Here is a 23,242-nt window from a genome sequence, read left to right on the forward strand (position 1 = left end):
AGGCTTTGCTCCAACAGCTGAAGACCTGCTTATTAACAAACCTAAGCCAGTAAATTCAGTTCCTGGTTAGCATTAGGTTAACTCTAGGGCTGCCTAGAGTCTATCTATGTCTCCTCCATAGATAGGGCTGTGGGTCTCAGTTACTAGAGAATCTATCATCATCCAAAAGGTGATCTGTGACCTTCACAACAAATACCAATCAGAAGCCACTAATGACCTTCATCTCATTTGCAGAAGTTACATAAAAGCACGAATTCACAGCATAGACTAGTGCCTGAGAAAGTTTCACTGTGAGGATGTAGTTAAGAGATCTTTATAGCTTGACACGACTAGGCTTGGTAGGAAAGACGGTTTAAAGAACTCCCTTGTGCTTCTCCCTCCTTACTTACACATTTGTATTCTCTCAGAACCATTTGCTGCCCTTCACTTCCGGCAATAAAACTGTTCATTAGTCCCTGCTATAACAGTAATTACAAAGGTGACCTGGGTAAAAATAACCCTTTCTGAGAGTTATTTTTAAGCCAATTGTGTTTAAGAAAATAGAAGGGAAAAAACAGGAAATTCAGCATGTTCTGTCAACACTAAACTGTGTGCCTGATAAACGTGATTCAAATACACACAAAATATTCTAAACCTTTCCTGTCAAAATTCATAATGAGGTAACAATTCACTAACAACTAAACTGAACACGAGTATTTTAACCATCTATTTGCTGCCTCAGCAATCAAAATCGATTTTCCATTTCCAGAAGGAAGCTGCATGTGGGTAGTGTGTTACTTACAGGAATAAACCATCAGAGAGATTTGACATGCAAAGGGAAATTACATTCCCCAAGTCTGTTTCTTGTCACAGGAAGCAGGCAACACAAGAGTGGCATCAAAACCAGAACCTCAGCTAGAAAAGCAACAGAAGACTTACTAACAGAATTATACAAAATGAAATAAATTTTTGAAGTTGATCCAAGTCTACATAGATAGTTTTATACAAATTTTTTCACATGGCATTCTACGGAGCAAGCCTAGAGATAAGCTGCTCATCCTCAAGTGTATGGTCATGGGATTTCTTATCAGGGAAACACAATTTGTTAGTTAGAGAAACCACCTTTGCCTTACTAAGTCTTGAGCTGTAAATAATGAGTGGCTGAGATACAGTATGTGGGGAAAAAACTACATTCTCTTGCCCCTTGAAAAAACTTCCTTGCACATTTCCCTTCGGTCACTACAGACGACAAGATGTTAGCCTAAAAGGACTTCTGGTCTGTCCCATACTTATGCCTGTATATAACTGCCAGTATATAAAGAAGCTATTAACAGAGGTGGAAACGCTACACGGTTATCTTGAAAAAGATATTAAGCTCTATATTACATACCAGTGAGGAGCAAGGATGTCCCTTTGGCAAAAAAAATAGTTACAAAACTCTCATATCCTCTGCTCTCACTGTAAAGATGATCAAAGATAAATAACCATATTAGAAACAGACTCAAACTACATTTACAGATGTTACTGGCCTAATATGGTATTGAAGTAAGAGTTGCATCACACAGTGCTTTGCTAATTACAGCCTATTACACAGCAAACAGATTTCAGAACAAAGTCATGAAAGTCAAAAGCATAACTCAGAAGTTGCTAGTACGCCTCTGTTGTGCAAGAGATCATGAAAATCCTGAGTTTATTACAGAGCTGAAATTTCTCAATTTTACATAGATGTGGATGTTCTTCATGCCTGTACTAAGCCTCAAATATGCTTTGCACTGTACCGCTTTTTGTTTACAGGAAAGAAAAAGCAACCCACAGCTCTTACTTTATATTCTGAAGTCTTGTTTACAGGCTTAATCACAGAATGGTTGACATTGGAAGGGACTTCTGGAGATCATCTAGTCCAACCTTCCTGCTCAAGCAGGGTCACCTAGAGCATGTTAGACAGGGTTGCATCCAGGTGGGCTTTGAGTATCTCCAGAGAAGGAGACTCCACAACTTCTCTGGGCAACCTGTTCCAGGGCTTTGTCACTCTAACAGGAAAGAAATTCCTCCTCATATTCAGGTGGAACTGAATGGTTCAGTTTTCAGTGGTGCCAAGCAACAGAACAAGAGGCAGCAGGCACAAAGAGTCTGGCCCCTTGACACCCTCCCTTCAGGTATTTGTAGACATTGTTAAGATCCCCCCTCAGTCTTCTCCTCTCCAGGCTAAACAAGCCCAGCCCTCACAGCTGTTCCTCACAGGGCAGATGCTACAGTCCTCTGATCATCTTTGTAGCCTTGTGACAGACTCTCTCCAGCAGATCCATGTTGTGGAGGTTGTAGAGTCTCCTTCTCTGGAGACATTCAAACCTGGCCTGGATGCAACCCTGTCTAATATGCTGTAGGTGACCCTGCTTGAGCAGGGGGGTTGGACTAGATGATCTCCAGAGGTCTCTTCCAACCTTATCGATTTTTTGATTCTATGATATCAAGTGACTAAACTGACTGATGAAATTTAATGAGGTTATCACCCAATTGGTGCATACTGGAAAGGACAATTCTAACTTCATATAGCAAAATGACAGGATCTGAATTATCACCTTCAGTGATCTAGATCTTAAGTATCATTATAAAACTACCAGCTCCATGACTAGCAAAAGTCAATGAGAGAATTAAAAATTAGGAAGCAACACCAAAGTGGTATCTTGAACACTAGGAAAAACTCATCCAGGCACCACCACGCTCCAATCATGTGATTGGGAAGTAGAGGTGAACTGGAAAGAGTCTGACAAGGATGATCAAAAGTATGAAAAATGTTTCTGTATACGAAGCAATTAAATAGACTAAAAAGTTTTCATCTCTAAGAAAAATGACAAGGGTAGGTTTAGACAGTGCTAAGGGTCACAAACGAATTAAGAAGCATACATTCGTCTACCATCACACAGAAGCACCAAGAAAGCTTTAAATGAAGCTAATTAGCTAAGAGAATGGAAATTAATTGAAGATCTTCCATAACGTATAAAGTTGCAAAACTTCTTGTCACAAGGTACTGTAAGTGTTCAAAGTTCAGTGGTATCATGACTATTCAGCAATATTCATGAAAAAAAAATCTAAAGCCATCACCTCTGGCTCAGGAAGTCCTTAAGTCATAAGCAACTGGAGAATGGAAAGTATTCTATGGAAACAAGTTTCACTTGCATGCCTTGTTCTAATACGCATTTAATCCTGACCTGCAGATAGGATGTTGGGATAGAGGGACCTTTGGTCTGACACAAAATAGTTCACGTTCTTAGAGCCAGCAAGTCATCACCTTTTGCACCTTCTCAAATAGAATCAGAGGTAGCTCAATTATCTTATTCATTGATTTTCAGAACTTCTTGACCAGCTTGGGTAAAACTGCATCCTAAAATCATTTCATTATTTTAAAAACCTCAAAACAGCACTAGGATCCTGCATTGTTTCTCCCTCATCAGCTGCAAATTTCTTATAAGGAATTTGAAACCAAACTATTTGCATTTCCCATATGGAAGAAACAAGATATATTCTTGAATCCACAGATACTACAGTTAAAGTGATATTCAAAAGAAAAGTGATTGTCTTTTTTTGACAGCTATCAGAGCAAACAGAGAGGGAATCTGATACTTTCTATTATGCTTTGAATAGTGAGATAAACTTTATTACTTAGAGCTAATAGATATTCAGAAGTTGAAAGTAGTGAAAAAATAACTGTTGGAAGCCATCCCACTGTGCTAGAAATTTTAACAGCAATTACAGTCCACTAACTCAAAAACAGGTCGCTCTTTAGGTATGCATTGGGCATCCCTCAAAGCTGGAATTGGTAATTCCATAAACCTCATATATCACTGATGTTAACTATAATAGTGTTAAGATGCATAGGTTATTATAAGCGACATAATTTTACTCACCTCTGTAAAATTGCATGTCCTAGCTCACTTAACTTGCAAGCTTGGAAAATTCTAGTATGAACTATTTCACCTACATTGCGAAAAGCAGTATTCTATTCTGCATACGAAAGATAGTTTTGTTGGACAACACAATTTGCAGTCCTTATAGTGACTGCAACATAGATAATGAATATTAGTAGCACCTAAAAATCTGTAGTGTTCCAAAACCTGCATGAAAACAATTTTTTTCATCTACATCTCATTAACAGATTGTTGTCATCATTCACTCCAGAAATTCCTAATACTTTAAGTAAATTACACAAGGGGTAAGCAGTCCAAGACACAATCTGTTCTGCAAATTCTTATTGCTCATTAGCTACGTCACTTTTACTTTCTAGTGTTTCTCAAACTGAAACAGTGAGTTGAAACAGTATCACTAGAACATACTAGTATTCATATAATTTCTTAGGTAATTGTAAAAAATGTTTAATTGTACTGATACCATGCTGCAGAAGCAGAAAGTTTTATTTTACTAAGTAGTTCAGCAGTCTATATGAAGTCTGTGATACAGATGATCAGAACTGAACTCCACGAATGTACTGCAACTTTAGGCACCAGTAATATGGATTTCCCCACCCCATCCTTATTAAAATGCAAAATACGCTTTCTCATAATACTTACTTGGCTGGGTTTCTAGACCCTAAGGTCCAATAGTGTGACACTATCTTTTTTTCATGAGGTAGTGATTTCTTTGCCTGAAAAAACGTGTGATGCTCTACACAAGACTTCCATAGATTTTTGCATGCTCTGTAATTTAACATGTTGAAGGCAACAATATGCTCTCTGGATTCATTCTGTAATGGTAAGAAATACTGTTTCAATATATACAAGCAGATCAAGTACAACAAACAAACTGACAGAATTACTATATAAACAATAAAATTACTTCTAGCCATAAATGGTCGAATTGCATTTAGAAAAAAAACATACAGTAGCTTTTAAAGAAATACTGGAGGCTGTCAAAATATTTCTTTCACTGTTGTATGACTATATGAAATTGTAAATTCCAAAATGTATATTTTAAATGTTTGAGTAATACTGAAAAAATAAATTTATTGCTTTCAATTCTGCTTTAATGAAAATACTTAATTCTAGCATTCAAAAGGTTTCAAATAAACATACATAACATTAAAGAACTAAACATGGTTTCAGTTTCCAGTCAGTTCTTAATCCCCTATGACAAAGAAAAATCTTTTAAGCATTTTATTAACGATGCTACACATAAAGGACCCTCTTCTCCTCCAAACCACTGATTTTAAATACTCCATGTATGGCTTTTATTTAATCATGTTGTTTCAAAACATTCCAAGAGCTATAGCAAAAAATCTGCTTGATAGTCTTTTAGAAGATAAAGATGTTAACAGTGATCCATTTTAGTGAAAAGGTGGTCAACTGTGAAAGACTGGACCTGCTGCTGCTGTTTTTTAAATCTAATCCTAATTTTATGTCTTGGTACAAATTCAACTTGCAACCTCAGCATTAAAGTGCAAACAAAACATAGGTGTAATATAGTGTGCCATCCACATTTATTCCCTGGTCAAGTGCATTCCTTGATGGGCTATTTTCAAGTCCCAGTGCTCAAAAGGGTTTTGCAGTAGATACAGCTTCAGCAAGCCAACCCAGAATCTTATTAAAGCAAACAAAGCAGAAAAAAAAATGTAATGCAAGGAGGAGAAAAGTACATGTGACAAAGGAAGATAATGCGAGACTCAAGTTAACTGCTATCACAGCTCAACATTTCAGTGAAAAAGAAGTTTGTGATGTCACATACTTTTTACATTTTGTCTGAATTAGGACTGAATTTTGATGTCTTAACATATAATTACTCAGGCAATCATGCCAGTAAAGCTCCATCTTTTCAGCTTGTTCTTTGGAGAAAGTCATGATCTGGGTTGTTCTGCCTTTCTAAAGGACCCAGCAAGACCTAATAAAACCATTTATTATACAGTCCAACAATAGAGGTGCCACTCTGATCCCACAGTGATTTCTAGTTGTACTGTCCTTTCATTTGTTCATAGCAATACCCCCTTTGGAAATAACTACAGATCATTTTGGTTGGAAAAAAAAAAATGTTTCCTTGTATTTTTTTCTTTCTATGCAACATTCTGCAGATGCCATGTATCAGAGATCAATGCCACATTCTGCAAATCATTTTATAACAAGTTCAATGGCTTTAGCAGTAGATTTCCTATTTTTGAAAACCAAAAAAAAATTATAAAAAATAAAAGGATTTTCCCCTTGATTTTATACAGACATTGCAAAATGTTTAACTAATTACAACCTTGATTATATGACTCCCTTGTATCTTTTTAAAGCATTTAACAAAAGTCTTTTTTGTTTTTTTAAGAAGTAGAATTCATTACTCGAGTCTGTCATACTGGAACCAAATCTGTCTTTGGAAGTTAACCCTAGTTACTTTTAATTAGAGAGCTTGTATAAAATAAAGTGCACAGGCATTGTGAAATTTTAACCTTTATTTTTTCTTTTTGCAATATATATATATAACTGCTTAAAGATTTTATAGTAAGTGGCATTTCTTAGGTACTCCAAGAGCTGAATACTACTCAGTATTTTACACTTGTCCAGAAGACAAATCAAAGGAAACAAGTATCTTTGTCGTGTTGAAATACTGGTCTTTTAACTCTATCTCTAGTCATAAGAATTAGTTTATTTGGACATATTAATCATACTGAAAATCCATCACATAAATATAAGGAATTAAGCTTACCTAATATTTCCTTTAAATTCTTTTTTAAATTTAGGTTTGAATATAGTAATGAATTTTGCTTTCAAAGTCATAAATGCATTCTTCACAACTTGCCACAAAACTTTCTTAAAAGCTAAGTGTGTTAAAAGTTTAAATACGGACTTATGCTAGGATAAATATTTTCAGCAGTTTCACAAAAGTTTAATCAATTTTTTTTTAATTAACATAAGATTTTGTTTGCAAAATCTTTTTGCTCGCTGACAGGCCACCTTGCAAGTCAGACCATTAAATCTACGCACAGTTTTAAAGTTGAAAAGAATTCCAGTGAGATCCAAGGATACAATGTCTATCATCCTGTTCAGATGAAGTTCCAAAAGCACTGAATTTTAATTAAGAAATGAGAAGTAGAGATTTGGGTACTGAGGTAAAGGAAACAAATCTAACAAGTGGCTAAAGTGAATATCTTGCTGTTTTAGTCCATAGTCAGCATTAGAGAAAAACTTAGACCAGAGACATTTAGGGAGAATTTCAAAGTGCTTACAGCACAGCAAATATTGTATCTTATTATGCAGAAACAGGTGTTCATAAGCATTGCATAAGCAAAACCAATATCAAGTTCAATTTTTGGAAGCTTTAAAACTTTGCTTGTAAGTCAGCATAGCTCCTATTCCTATCTTAAATCTCATATCTTTCATTCAGCCTAGATACCAGGGCCTTTCAGAACATTAGATATTCACTGATTTATCTGTCTCCCAGCCCTTGTGTACCTCTTCAGCAGAGGGGTAAACACTACATTCTATTAAATGCACCAGTTAGCAGACTGGGGGCAGGGGCTGGGTAACAGAGGAGGCAAACAGCAGAGATGACGGATGGCCAGGTAAGTTAATTCTACAGAACAATGGCACAAAGAAGAATGATGAAGAATAAGAAAAATCAGTAGAATAAATCAACAGAACAACAGCATGCCCCAAAGGACAGCACATTTATGGCTTATGATAACTTTCCGTAGATCTTGAAAAGCAATCTACATATCATGACAAGGCCTTAAAGTATTATAGTAATGTTGTTGTCTTTAATAAAGCCTACTAAACCCTGTCTGCTCTGCTTTCCCCATGTTCTTCTATCTTCCTCCCATTCAAGTTTCATTTATGTATTTTCTTGTGCACTCCCAAGTAAAAGTCTGATAAACCCAAAGACTGACATAACCTCAGCCATGTGCCCTCACATCTCATTCAAGTGGCCCACAGTTCTGAGGAAAGCCCTGAGTAGTTCAGCTATCCCCTCATTGCCATTGCATTGCAACAGCAGGTTGCTCAAAGCAACACCATGAAAACACTGCAAGTATGCAGATTTGCTTCCCTAGGTTTCAAGCAAAAACTGACAAGGAGGAATATACCTAGAGATTTAATAGCACATCCAGTCTGCTTTTTCCTATCTACTGAGAAACAGTAAAAAGGTCATCCTGCCAGCCTTATTTCTCCTACAGTTCTGTAGTTCAAGCATGATGCAACATGCAGTATCATGATCATAGTACATTATGAAACAAAACAACATGACAACTTAAGAGGATGTTAGTTAAAAAAGGGCTTTGAACCGCCCTCATTTAACACAAATTTAATTGAGCAAACTAAGAATCCTGCCCTTTTCAAAGATGTGTCACCTCTGCATAAAGAGAAATTCAATTTTTAACAATAAAATCTTTAAGCATGAATACAAATATTTCAAGAGATCTCAAATACAGAGGTAGTTATATACTAATACTTCATTCCTTCATATTACAAAAAACTAAGTATACTCATTTATTTTATTATCCATTGTTACTAATCATTCTCTCTGATGGAATTCTATTTGTGTTTATTCTTACAGGTGCTTGGGAAGTTGCCATTCATTAGTATGCCAATACTTTTATATATGAACAAAAATATTCAGAATTTAATAAATCTACTTATCACTGATTTTTTTAATCCTTGACTGCAAGAAAAGACAATAGTGTGCAACCAGTTACACATACAAGCTAGTAAAATTAACTGTTTGTCAGTCATTCATTTCTTCTTACAGTGAAATACATTGAACAGAATAAGTTTACATATAAAGAATATTTTCAGAAATAGAAAAGTACAGTTTGCAAAAACCTTCAGACCCATCTCTGTCAGATTTTGATACTGTCTCTCAAAAGAGAAAATAGCTTAGTGTACCTTGTGTGCAAACACTAACAGTATCTTCATCTATTATTTTGTTTTCATGGGAGCCCTAAAAACAAAGAATGTGTATATACCCCACAAAGCCCTGCCTCAAGCTTTCAAAATACTCACCCAACTGAAAAGATAAGGGAAAAATACCCTCTCTTTTTTGGGTAACAACAACCAAGACCATCCCTGCCAATCTGTTGCTCAGCAGGGCTCTAATCTGTGGGTCAAGAGGTTCTCTTGTGACACAGCTCCTACTAATTTAAGAACCCATTTATTACAATGATCACTCAGATTCCATAAAGTTTTATTACAATAAAGTTAAGATTCATCTTTCACTATATATTTGAATTCCGTCTTCCACTGAATTAAGATGTACTTAGGCCATATTTACTAGCCACTGATTTCCATGTTGTTTTTCATGTCATGATTATTCCCTTTCCTCCCTCAAAAGATGGTTCATCTACTCATTTTCTAGCAGCAAACACATTAATTGTAACCAAGATTTTTCTCTATAAATAGCCTAGCATTATTACTGTTTTGCAAAAAGCACACAACTATAAGGAGGACTCTAAGCAGTAAATACAATTTTAAATCAGTTGTCTCAACCATCTTCAGGTTGTTTTGCCAACGTCAAAAGTGGTCCATGTTACACGCTGCAGGAGATGCACTGACTACCTTTCCAGCCTCCTCTCTTTCAGTTGCAGAGCTCTCCTCTCCTCTAGTGATCTTCCTTTCTCTCAAAATTGAGCCCCACAAGCAGGTGCAACCTAACAAAATCCACCTAGACAGACCCAGCAGCTATTTAGTGGATTCACTGCACTGAAGCATTCTACAGGGCAGCTGAAATGAAAATACTGCATCAAAGAAAAGGGTAGTAGATGCTAATAGGCAAAAGGAAAAATGTCAACTTATTAAACACTGGAGAAGAGATGAAGACATGCCTATTCTCCAAATCTGTAAAGGAAAAAAAACCTGAGTGGGAAAGGACACAGTCCAATAGACTTAGGGTGAAAGGATTCCATAACATAAAGGGGGGCAAAAAAGAGGAAGAACAATGAGTATGAAGTGACCACAACAGCAAAGGCTAAACAACACAGCAGAGCACCTATAGGGCCCGCCTTTTGTCATCTTAATCATAGAACCAGTAAGGTTGGAAGGGACCTCTGGAGATCATCTAGTCCACCCTCCCTGCTCAAACAGGGTAACCTACTGCATGTTAGACAGGGTTGCATCCAGGCAGGCCTTGAAGATCTCCAGAGAAGGAGACTCCACAACCTCCCTGGGCAACCTGTTCCAGTGCTCCGTCACTCTCACAGGAAAGAAATTCCCCCTCACATTCAGGTGGAACTTCCTGTGCTTCAATTTCTGCCCATTGCCTCTTGTCCTGTCACATGGGACAACGGAAAAGAATTTGTCCCCATCCCCTTAACACCCCCCCCTTCAGGTACTTGTACACATTGATAAGATCCCCCCTCAGTCTTCTCTTCTCCAGGCTAAACAGGCCTAGCTCTTGCAGCTGTTCCTCAGAGGGCAGATGCTCCAGCCCTCTGATCATCCTCGTAGCCCTACGCTGGACTCTCTCCAGCAGCTCCATGTCTCTCTTGTATTGGGGAGACCAAAACTGGACACAGCCCTCGAGGTGAGGCCTCCCCAGGGCTGAGTAGAGGGGCAGGATCACCTCCCTCCACCTGCTGGCAACACTCTTCCTAATGCACCCCAGGAGACCATTGGCCTTCTTGGCCACAAGGACACATTGCTGGGACATAGTCAACTTGTCATCCACCAGCACTCCCAGATCCTTCTCTGCAGAGCTACTCTCCAGAAGGTCAGCACCCAGCTTGTCCTGGGGCCTGGGGTTATTCCTCCCTAGGTGTAGGACCCTCCACTTGCCTTTGTTGAACCTCATGAGGTTCCTCTCCGCCCAGCTCTCCAGCCTGGCCAGGTCTCTCTGAATGGCAGCACAGCCCTCAGGTGTGTCAGCCACTCCTCCCAGCTTGGTATCATCGGCAAACTTGCTGAGGAGGCACTCTGTCCCTTCGTCCAGGTCACTGATGAATAAACTGAACAAGATGGGACCCAGTACTGATACCTGGGGTATGCCACTAGCCATAGGCCTCCAACCAGACTCCATGCCACTGGTGACGACCCTCTGAGCTCTGCCTTTCAGCCAGTTCTCAACCCACCTCACTGTCCACTCATCTAGCCCACACATCCTGAGCTTATCTAGGAGAATGTTCTTGCTGAAGTCAAGATACACAACATCCACTGCTCTCCCCTCATCCACCCAGCCAGTCATTCCATCATAGAAGGATATCAGATTGGTTAAGCAGGACTTCCCCTTGGTGAATCCATGCTGCCTACTCCTGATCACCTTCTTTTCCTCCATATGTCTGGAGATGACATCCAGAATGAGCTGTTCTATCACCTTTCAGGGATGGAGGTGAGGCTGACGGGCCTATAGTGGCCTGGGTCCTCCTCCTTGCCCTTTTTGAAGGCTGGCGTGACATTGGCTTTCTTCCAGTCCTCAGGCACCTCTCCAGGTCCCCATGACTTTTCAAAGGTGATGGAGAGCGGACTGACAACAACATCCGCCAGCTCCCTCAGTACCCGCGGGTGCATCCCATCTGGGCCCATGGATTTGTGGATGTCTAGCCTTATCTCCAGGCTGCAGGATTTATGAGGGCTGCCCTTAGCAGCAAAGACTGAAGCAAAGAAGGCATTCAGTAATTCTGCCTTCTCCGTATTCCCTGTCACCAGAGCCCCCGCCCCATTCAGTAGGGGGGCCACATTTTCCTAGTCTTCCTCTTGCTGCTGATGGATTTGAACAAGCCCTTCCTGTGGTCCTTAACATCTCTTGCAAGACTCAATTCCAAATGGGCCTTAGCCTTCCTCGTCGCACCTCTACATACTCTGACTGCATTCCTATAATTCTCCCAGGCAGCCTGTCCCCTCTTCCACATTCTGTGGACTTTCTTCTTCTGTCTGAATTTGGCCAAGAGCTCCTTGCTCACCCATGCAGGTCTCCTGCCCCTTTTGCTGCACTTCTCACTCATAGGGATGCACCGCTTCTTGGAGGAAGTGTTCCTTGAATACTAGCCAGCTCTCCTGGAACCCCTTTCCTTCTAGGGCCTTAACCCGTGAGAGGTTAAGGTCCACCAAGTAGGTCTCTGAAGAGCCCAAACTCCGCCCTTCTGAAGTCCAGGGTTGCAGTCCTGCTTGTTGCCTTGCTTCTTTCCTGCAGGATCCTGAACTCCACCATCTCGTGGTCACTGCAGCCAAGGCTGCCCCCAATCTTCACATCTCTAACCACTCCCTCTCTGTTGCTAAGGACAAGATCCAGCAGGACAGCCTTCCTCGTAGGCTCCTCCACCCTTTGTGACAAGAAGTTATCATCAATGCATTGCAGGAGCCTCCTGGACTGCTTGTGCCTAGCTATGTTGTCCCTCCAGCAGATGTAGTCTGTAGGACTTCCAGTCCAGTCGTCTGTAGGATGCCTCATCAACTTTCTCGGAACTCCTGGTGAGGTGGCCTGTAGTAGACACCCACAACAGTGTCCCCCATGCTAACCTGCCCTTTGATCTTCACCCATAAGCTCTCAACTGCCGCCTCCTCCTCCACCCCTAGGCAGAGCTCGATGCATTCCAGTTGTTCTCTAACATAAAGAGCAACTCCACCACCTCGCCTCCCTGGCCTGTCTTTCCTAAAAAGCACGTAGCCATCCATGACAGCATTCCAGTCACGTGAGCTCTCCCACCATGTCTCTGACTGCAATGAGATCATGGCTCTGCAACCACACCCAAATCTCCAGCTCCTGCTGTTTGTTCCCCATACTGCATGTGTCAGTGTACAGGCATTTCAGAGAGGTAGCCAGACCTGCAGGTTTCCCGGGAAGGGTGTATGGGGGTCGCCCATAGCCATGTCCCAAATGCACATCTCCAGCTGTATGCACCCATTGGAGCCCCCCCAACCCAACTTGTGTTTTGTTGTCCACACTGTCTCTATGACACCTCCCCTCCCCCTTCCTACCTAATTTAAAGCCCTCTTTACTAGGCTGGCCAATCTGTAAGGACAGCATTTCTCCTAGGGTTGCTTTTATCATAGACCAAAAATTCAAACATGACCATTGAGGAAAGCAAAGTAAAATGACTACTTACATGTTTTTGCCGTTGTTGTATAAAAAACTTTTTCCTTTTAAAGGAAATTTTTAATATGTTCACCCTAAAATAAAAAGAGACAATGAAATACTGAACAATTGGACAGAAGTAGAAAACAATGAAAAATAATCCTGAGTACAGTGAGCCTGAAAGACTGTAGTGTTGAATATTCCATCAAGTAACACAGCCATCTCTTTCGTGTTGAGTGACAAATAGATGTTAAGGAACGTACAAAGAAAAAATTTTAGACAAGAAGGAAAGGTCCTCTGAAAACTACACTTTATTTCCTCATTTACACTTTAAAGTTCACATAGCAATTCTCAGCCACCAAATCCGTATTTGCAGAAAAAAATTGAGGATATTCCTTTACGAGCTATACTAACATGAAATATTTGAAGTCTGTATAACTGAAGGATCATATCACCAAATAAATAAAAGACTAATGACATCACAAAAGTTGGTCATACTGTAACTAAAATTTCCCATAACATAATAGCCATCAGAATGCGAAAAATATAAAGTACTCGTAACTAAATAAACATTTTAAGTAATATATTTGTAGAAGGACAAAACTTCTGAGAATTAGCATTAATACATTTTTTGCTTCAATTAACATTGCTACATAATTTACATGCTATTTTTATACAAAATTGAGTACCTCTTCTATGTATACATGATATAAAAATCACTTTCTAACTTAAGGATTACAAGTGGAATTGCTGCTCAATCATTTTTCAGTTATTTGCTTATCAGTTTTTTTAAAATTAAAACATACTTGAACCACAATTTCCTACAGAGATACCCACGCACCTCCCCACAGCAAAAAGATTTGTCTACTCCTAATTTTAATCAATACATAAAATACTTGAATACTTCAAACACTTCAATAATTAAGAGCTTACAGATTTTAGAAAAAAAATCTGTGATCAGCTAAGGCATGCACATGATTGCAGAACGTTCTTTAGGCAAGCTGCGTAAAGTCTGATCAAGTCGTATTTCTGAAAAACATCACGTGCACACAATGAAAGTTTTTTGAGGGTTGCTGCTGTAAGTCACAGAACATTCACTTCCACTGAGAATGTCCCAGAACCTTAGACTTCACCAGGGACAAACTACATGGTAGATCTTCTTGGTTCTTACCACTGGTTTTGCACTGCTGTCAGCAAGTGGGACACTTGCATATCGTTCATCCCTACATCCTACAAGAAAGATGTACTTCTATTTTAGAGCAATGCCCTCATTCATACAGGAGAATAAATTTGCATGTTATAAAACAAGAAGAATAAAAAAAATAATTTCCCCCTCCTGCACAAAAGGGCTAGAAAAACTGAATGCAGATTGCTTTCTAAGTGTTCAAAATGTTTCTCCCTGTTGTCAAATAAGGAACCACAGAAGAAGCGGGAATTTCATTCACAATGTTCTTCTGCCATTAGGCTAAGAGTTGTGCAAGTTTTTTTAAAGTCTGAATTACATCCACCTTTCCTGATCAGGCCACCCTCCCAGTATTTGCACCATTTGACTTGCTGCTGCAAATGGCAGATCTCTCTACTGCTCATCTAAGGTTCTGGGTTTCAAACTTCCTGATAAGTTGCATAAGCTTTCAGTTGCATTTACTGAAATATAACTCATTTATGTCTATCCTTTCTTAATCCCAGTGCTACTGGACTAATACTGTTCTCAAGTTTTGCACAACTGTTTCTTTCCTATCACATTCTTTTTTGACTTCAATTACACTTTAACAAGTGTAAAAGTGGAGGCACTGCCAGCCTATGCAGCAGTTGCCACTGTCCCTACCCTTACAGCAGAGGCAAAAAGGAAACTAAATCAACTTGGTAGACTAAGCAAAAAAAACCCCACTCAACAGCAAAAAAACCCAACAACAACAGAAGAAAAAGTCCCCAAACTCCTCTGTTTCCTAACATGATTCACTGCATGGCCACATAATCACTTTATGTCAAATTAGAGTTAGTATCTTTATTTTGTCTCTCTCCTCTAAAGTGCAGCATCCCTCTCTGTTCCAGTAATTCTTCTTGAAGTACTAAATAGCTAGACCTATTGAATGCAGTGACAAAGAACACTTGCTAATCTAACAGTTTTATTTAACATTAAAAAAAAAAAATCATTTGCAATGTTATGCCTACCAGTTAAGGGAATGATTGCACATAACACAATCCACAAGAAGAATCCAAGAGATTAAGGATTTAGATTGAATAAGTGATTGAAGATGCCCCATGCCAAATAATCAGAATGGAATGTAGTTATTACTATTCTAATTAGTGGTTCACCTGTCCCTCTCACTCACCAATAATCTGAACAGTGACCATGCAAAATTTTACTGTTTACTTTTAAAACACTCAACTGTTGTAGCACATTAATAAAGGTAGATCTTCTGGCTTCTGTTTTCCTACCATTCACAAGGATCTGAATGGATTAACCATGTAGTAGGCATCACAATTATTTACTTCTGATCTAACTGGCAGTTCTGTCCCGGCACTTACTGCTATCAGCTGTTATTTTTGACTTGAAGCAAAAATGTTTCCTTAGCTGCAAGTCTACACTTTGCCCTAGGAAGACTGAGCATGAAAGATTCTGCCAAGCTTACCATTTAATGCTTGGTCAGGTTGCTTTTTGATTTCAGCTAGTAACGTAGAATATATCCCTCTAGAAGTTTCTCCAAAGTTTCCAAAGCAAAGAAACTGCATACATTGAATAGCATTTAAAACACAATCTTATTTCCCGTTGACATAAAAATGTTCTGCCATTTAGGTAATGTTTTACTTGCAAAATGAGTCTGAAAATTATCACAGGACAGTCAAGAACTCCAAGAAAAATTCTCCAGAGCATATAAAATTTTAGGGTAAATCCAAAAGAAAGTTACTTTTCAAATCTGTCTTTACTTGCCTTGCCTCTGACTCATCCATCTGCTTGCTGCTTACATAGACCGCTTTGATTGTAAAATCCTCCTTTTGCCTAAGCAGTACAGTCTTACTGCTGCTGTTCCTGAAGTTTTTGTCCCCTTTGGCTGCTAACATATGGCATAGATCTTGTACTGTTGTCCTCCATTAATGCTGCAGAATATTTCACACTTAGACTTTTGGAAAGAGTGCTCTGTTGGTGTTTGCTGCCATCTTGAGCTCTATTCATGCTGAAGCTTGCTCAGTTTATACAAAAAACCTACTTACCATAAAAGGGGCTACATAAAAAGACAGAGGGTTGTTTTGTTTTGTTTTGGGTGGGGTTGCCTTCTCCAGCATGTGTTGCTCTGTAAGAAGTCCCCTGATCTGCACAACTTCAATCCAACATGCATTAAAACTAATTTGTAATTTCAAGCTTATTTTACCGATTTTCCCTACAAGCAATATCAAATAAATTAGGTATTACAAATTATTTTGATTATCCTAATTTTATTTACCTCAGACATGCTGTGCAAACTGCTTCTTATTCTTAGAGATAATTTTCTAAATTACTATCCTGCATCCTAATCTTTCCGGTATCATAAAACAATGTAAAGGTCTCTCCTCTCTAGAGGCTCCAAAATCCACATGTTAATATTATATAACCTTGTTTGATGAAATTTAGGAATTTGTATGAATGTTATCCTAAGTCTAAGTGAACCTGAACCTAAAAATAACTCTTTTTACATTTGGTTTCCAAGAAGCAATTATCATCTTGCTGAATGACAGGACATAATGATCAGATCACAAACTGTTGAGCTTTACTTACTAGTAATATTTATTGAGAAGAGAGATGTCTGAGCATAACAGCAGCAAATCTGTAGTGCTACTAGGGTCCTCCTAATCACATACTCATGCCCACATGTGAATTAACTTGATTAAGACTTTACACAGTGCAAGTAGTTCAAAAGTCTTGCAGAAGTAAAAGTGTAAGCAACAATCTTCATTTTTACTTCAATGCAAGGGGACACCATGACACGCCATAAAGAACAAATCTATGCATAGCAGTTGTCTTTGCAATAAATGCTAAAGCAAGTAGAAAGCAGATTTAAAAGAGTATATACATTTCTTAACTAATAAAGGAATTTACCAGGGATAAAAGCTTGTGCAGATGAGTTTTCTGTACACAGCAATACCTCCTGATGCAATCCCTATCATGAGATCTAGATTATGAAGATCCTGAAAAAGAAAAATATTGTAAGAATACAGGTGCAGTTTGTATCATTCTCATTTATAGATTTAATTTTCAAGTTTTCTACACTCACAACGTGGGCAAGGTTCAAATGCAACACTTGAGCCGCAAAATTCAGTCATTTATTCTGATTTTTCTTCTCATGTATCTCTCTCCTTTAGTCCCATCTAATATATAATATTAAGTCTCACTCATCAAAAAAGTTGCAATGTTCATCTTACTACCCTAGGTATTTTTAGGTCCATATCAGACTAAGTTAAATAAATATACGACTGGACTTGAAACTTCTATGGAAAGAAGTTGAAGTACTTCCCAAGAGGAGTCAATTAAAATAAAGAGTCATGGATATTAGACACAAGTCTCCTGACTCTAAACTGTTTAGAAAGACGAAGGAAGATAAGGACTCCTTATGATTTCCAGAGAGACCTGCTAGCTAAAACAAAAACACTATGTTAGCTTAACATGCTTAACAGGAAAAACATAGCCATATATTTACAACAGCTTTACCCCTATTGAAAGATATTCAAGAGGTAACTCATGCTGCTTTTCTATAAGTATTTGAACAAGAAAACGGGTGTGGGGTAGTTGACTGGCTAAATCTAAACAGAAGCTGTCAAAGTTACAGTTCTTGGCTATGATTCTACTTACTACAATTCACATGTGTACTAATATTTTACTACATAAGTTTCTAAACTGAGCTGAACACATGCATAGATCTACACGTAGGTGTGTGGAACCCACTGGTTAAAACATCAAGTTTGACTCAGTGGACACAGAATATTTTATAGAGGATGACCAGAGGCAATGAATTCTCTTAAAGCATTCAGTAGCTTAGCTGATCCTCTAGATGGCAGTGTGTGCTCAGCTAATACAGCATTTCCTTTTATGTCGAATTTCAATTTCTTGGTACCAGTAAGTTATAAAAGAATACAACAGGTAGTATGTGCTCTAACAATCCTGTGGAAAGTCTACATCATATGCTAAATGATGTACCCACAACCACTGTATTTGAATCAAAGGACATTTGTCTCCTTCATTCTTTTCTCTTTCATTACAAAAATGCCTCTGTAATTTCAGCAACATACTTTATGAAAATGAATGTGATCACAGTAGCTTTACAGAGGAGTGCTTTAGAAATCTTTAAAGGTCAGATGCAACACTTACAGATTAGTGGTAGCATACAAAAAGCAGAAGAAAACAACATGCTGAGGAATGAAAACAAATGCTTCCATCACTTGTATCATTACATAAACACAGGATTTATTCATTAAAATTTTCAGTTTCATGATTATTAACAAAAATCTCAAAAATATTAGTAAAATTAGCAGTAATCTTTATCAAGGAAATTAATCATCTGTATTACAGTACACTAAGTGTCTATGTCACAAGGTGGCCAATAATGGTAGCAGCTCAGACATGCTTAAGACTATCCATAATAGTTTGCTATTATACAAAAGTAGAAATGATAATTCTCATACAAATAAGTGTGTTTAGGGCTTTATTTCTCAGAGTATAATCAAATAATTACATGCTAGTAAACAATGAAATACTAGAACATGTCTTTTATAAATGAACACTCAGCATTTTAAATACATCCTTAGCAGTCATCTTCCGTGCTGTCTAACAGTAGTTAGATTTAGCCCGGAGTCATAGTCCAAGTCGGGGCAGGGCAACCTTTATATTCTTAAGGCTGTGCTAGAAATCCACAGCAAGTAAACTCTTAAAACATCTGCCAACTACATCAGAGCACTAAACAGAGTATTCATTTTCTTCCATGCTATGACATTCATAAACTTTGCTAAAATTCTTAAATAAAATGATTTGCAGTATCAAGACAATACATCTTAAAAATACATTTTTGTTTTGTTCAGGAAATCTGGTTTATTTGGCTGAAATTCTAGGACTTTTCTATATTACTCAAAGTTTGGAAGAAATCACCCAAACTCTTCAGTTAAAAATAAACACATGGTACAGCTAATGTTGAAATGCTAACATTTTCATTGCAAATAGAAAGTTCATCTAAAAAACTCAGTCATATAATAAAATGTTCCAAGTGAAAAAACGCAATGTAAACATACTCTACCACTGTGCAATTCCACTCCGTAGAATTCAAGTGTTCGTGCTATATTTATATAGCAGGACTCTGCTTCAGATTGCTTGAGGCCACTAAAAAAGAAAAAAAAATGCACTACAGTAAAAAAAAATAAAAATATGAAGTTATATTTACTACGAATGCAGAAAAAGAGAATCCAACAGCCTGGTGTCTGACAAACAAGCCTTCTTAGCAACTAATGCCACAAAGTACTTCACAGACGAAGCATGTTAGCATTCCTGAACTCCTCTCTGAAAAACTAAGCAAATTAAAAATAATGCTATTATCTCAGCCACTCTGAGTCAGTACTTTTTAAGAAGAAAAAAATGGGGGTGGGGGGAAAAAAAAAATCCTTCTTAGCTGTTTTGTTTAGGGGATGAGGAAAAAATTCCTCAGTAAAAGCCTCTTTTATAATGAGGAGTTGTATTTGTAAGTATTCTACACTGTGTAGTGTCTCAGAAAGAATTAGGTGTTTAGAAGAAAGATCAGAAGTGACACAGAATGTACTCACATATAAGGGAGAGAAAGAATATTTTAAAAGTTATACAGTTATAAAGTAGCTATAAACTCAGCAAGCAAAAGCTATCTGAATTTATTTGCAATTAATAATCAGAAAGTCCTGAAGCATTTTAATTTTTGATATCCAAGAACTTGTTACACATCTGGAACTCAAGCACCATATGAAGTTTCAAATGTATCATTTCTTCAAGTTGATGGCTAAATCCAGCAAACAGTAGGAAATCATTACAAATTTGGATAGTATCCATGTCCTAAGACCTCAAGCTGCTTACTTAAGTGAAAAATGATTGTAAAAACCTTGTTAAAACAAGCTACATTACAGAAAAATCCTTTTGTAAATTCAGGGATGAACACAGAAGGAAAAGCACAATTACAAAATTTCTGAAGTCTACCCAGTTCAGTATGATACCACAGGCTTACTCAACAGCTACTGTCCACTGAGTCATGTCTGAAATGAATATATTCAAGTATTGTTATTCAAAACTTTAATTACCATCACTTATTTGAATTAAAACAGTGCACTTAAGCTTCTTAATCATTAAAGCTTCAATTCATGATAGAAGTCTGATTAAAGCATCAATTTCATTGAAAGGACCCAGAGAAGTCTAACAGACCTCCATCACATCTTTGTCTATATCTACGGCAATTTTTAGTCTGTTCTCTGTAGGCCATAACCAATCTTCTAACTCTGGCAGTAACAGTGTTGAAACCATGACCTCAACACATCCACTTCAAGACCCTCAGAATCTTCCCTTAGTGATCTAAGACTAACACTTGCCTAAGAATTTATTCATGCCCGTCTGCAAGACCTCTCTAATACCTTCTGAGCCTACAAGTAATTGCAAGTTAAATTGGAAGGAGTAGAGGCCTCAGGTGCTGCATTCCTGAACATGAACAGCTAGGAAAGAACTGTCCTGATTAGTACCTACATAGAGAGAATGGTTGTAGTGTGAGCACAGGGGTTCTCTTCTGTTTTCACTCCACAACTGGCTGGCTACACAGCATGCATGCCAGGACTGTGCTGGTGAGCACACATGAATTTCAGAACTATTTAGTACATCTCTCTCCCACCAACAGTCAGGAAACAGGAGGGAGAGTTGAAAGCAATGAAAGATAGCAAAGAAGTTAAGGAACATCAAACAGAGGTGGAAAACAAAGGTATTTCACGGTGGCAAGCAAGAAATCAAATTAAGTAGGTGAGAGCAGAAGTAGCTCTGTTGTAGCAAAGATAAGGGCAGAGAAAAATCCATCGAGATACAGATTTCATTCGCTCAAATGCTCACAGACAATTCCTTAGGTTAACATATTTGCCAGTAGCATATGAGTATGTGGTCAACCCCAGTAACTCCAAATCTGCAGTTCTACAAGAGAATGAGCAGGGTCAAAAAGAACAATTAGCAGTAGCGTGACTGGGATTGTCAGTTCCCAACAATGTTCAGAAATAAGCTCCAAAGCCCTCAAACAAAAAACTCTCAAATACTTGATACAAACAGTGTTCTAGATGTTTGACACTATCAATGTGTAGCACTAACTAATCTACTAATTATTTTAATTAGAAGTTTCTTTAAAAGCTTTAACATATTAACATCACACTCAGAACAAAACTAGTTTTGAACCCATATTCTAAAACCAAATATTTTATTCATTAAAAATTTCACGAAAAACTGTCTGTTGTGCTAGAACTACCACGAACATGAATCCTCCCCTTCCTCTCCTTAAAACACCACACATTCATACACATTCATGAGAAGAGAAAAAAAATAAGAATTAAGGTTACCTGTGCTGTTCATGTAGTGATTCTACTTTGGTAAGAAAATCTTCATTCTGCTCTGGTATAAAGTTGTAATTTGACAGATATCCTGAATGATGCACTAAAGAGTTATAGTCTCCAAGCTGAGCTGTTAGGAAAAAAGCAGCATAGACACATTTTCATACTTAATTATTGTCCATATAAAATACTTAAAATACAGACAAGAGGAAAACGAGAATTAGGAATTACTGCCCACTGGACAAGCAGTGTTGAACACGGTGAATTTTATGACATCAGTGAATAAAAATTTTTCAAAGTATGCTTACTATAACTACTTTCAAGTATTAAATGACTCAGTACTGTGCATACTCATGTAGCCACACTTTTGCATCACAAGATGTTGTAAAACTAGGCAGGCAGCACACAGTGTCAGCACAGACATTCAGTACTACAACATGAGGAAACCAAATTTCTTCAGTAAGAGAGGGCAAACAAAAATCAATTTGATATACATTCACTTGACTATAACAGATTAGAAGACTTCAGCAAGATGATTCATTTCAAACACATCTACTCTTTACACTTTCAGGTAAAAACTGTTCAAACTAATTATTGTGGCTCTGTCCTAACAGTTCAATTGTTATTCCTGCCTCAGCTGAATGCGAGTTGCTTAACATAGCATGAGAAGCAACTCTCAATTTACACATATTGACACAGCTGGTACCAGAAGGTAAAGATATATTTATAGTCAAATAAACTAAGAATCAATGTTCCCCCAAATTTTATCCTTTCAGCATGGTAGTGAATAGTACTTAAAAAAAAAAAAAAAAAAAGTAGTTGCTATGTAAAAGCTAATTCTTATTCACAGATGGTGAAATATCTGAAAAAGATGAAAGCAGTATATGACCACAAACATATAACCTCAGCCCAAGTAAAGTTTTCTTTAAAAGCTAGGTCAACATGAGTTTATATCCTGGGGGGGGGGGGGGGGGAACAACAACAACACCACCACCACCACCACCACAAAACACACACAAACCTTTCACTTGTTATAAAAATAGAAAATTTGGACACAGGATGGCAGAAGGATGGGTAGGTACTTCAAATCAAGTACTTACCTGTCTGCCACAAATTTATCTACTTTCAAGTAAGTACATTAAAACCTGTATTTCATGAAAGCATAACAGTTTTCATAAAATAAGGCGGTTGAACGCCAAATGATAGGATGCTTAAGTAATCTACTGGAACCTGAGCTGTTCTGGTTCCTTTTCCCTCCAACTTTGGAGCTTTTAAAGCGTTAAAGCTGTCCAGCAGTTATCTGTTTAACTTGTAAATTAATGCAAATGAAAGTATCTGTACAGATCGCAAACACTGCAGCATAGAAAACCTCAACTATATCATGAAGTTAAAGACCATACTCCTAAGGACAATACTATTATCATTATTTTGCAGAACAGTTTCATACCATTATCCTCCAGGAAATACAAAATATATAACAGTGATTTAAATGATTCATGCTCAGAAAGAGTTGTGCATTTCAGAAATAATTTACAGGTACAGTAACTAAAGAGTATCTGTAATGCAGTGGAGAATTAACATTTGCAACTTACATAATGAAAGCATGACTTACATGGTCTAAGAAACCGAACCACTGAGATACAAAACGTTTCCTAAGGAAATGTCAGAAGCTCAGATATAGTTGCATACTTAACTGCCAGCATCAAGTATTCAAATAGAAAAGGAAGTGGATAGACAGACATTA

General features: G+C 37.8%; 1 protein-coding gene across 1 annotated transcript in view; it reads right to left on the bottom strand.

Moving 5' to 3' along the window:
- Positions 1-23,242, bottom strand: part of PTPN3 (protein tyrosine phosphatase non-receptor type 3) — a 93,390-nt gene that overhangs the window by 51,512 nt on the left and 18,636 nt on the right. Inside the window, exons 7-11 of the mRNA XM_062567948.1 lie at positions 21,508-21,628; positions 19,198-19,285; positions 17,018-17,106; positions 12,974-13,037; positions 4,545-4,717 (exon numbers count right to left, since the gene is read on the bottom strand). Of these exons, the coding sequence (XP_062423932.1) occupies positions 4,545-4,717; positions 12,974-13,037; positions 17,018-17,106; positions 19,198-19,285; positions 21,508-21,628 (535 nt within the window). The remainder of the gene's footprint in view (positions 1-4,544; positions 4,718-12,973; positions 13,038-17,017; positions 17,107-19,197; positions 19,286-21,507; positions 21,629-23,242) is intronic.

This window comes from Rhea pennata, chromosome 2, assembly GCF_028389875.1.
Source record: "Rhea pennata isolate bPtePen1 chromosome 2, bPtePen1.pri, whole genome shotgun sequence".
NCBI classification, from domain to species: domain Eukaryota; kingdom Metazoa; phylum Chordata; class Aves; order Rheiformes; family Rheidae; genus Rhea; species Rhea pennata.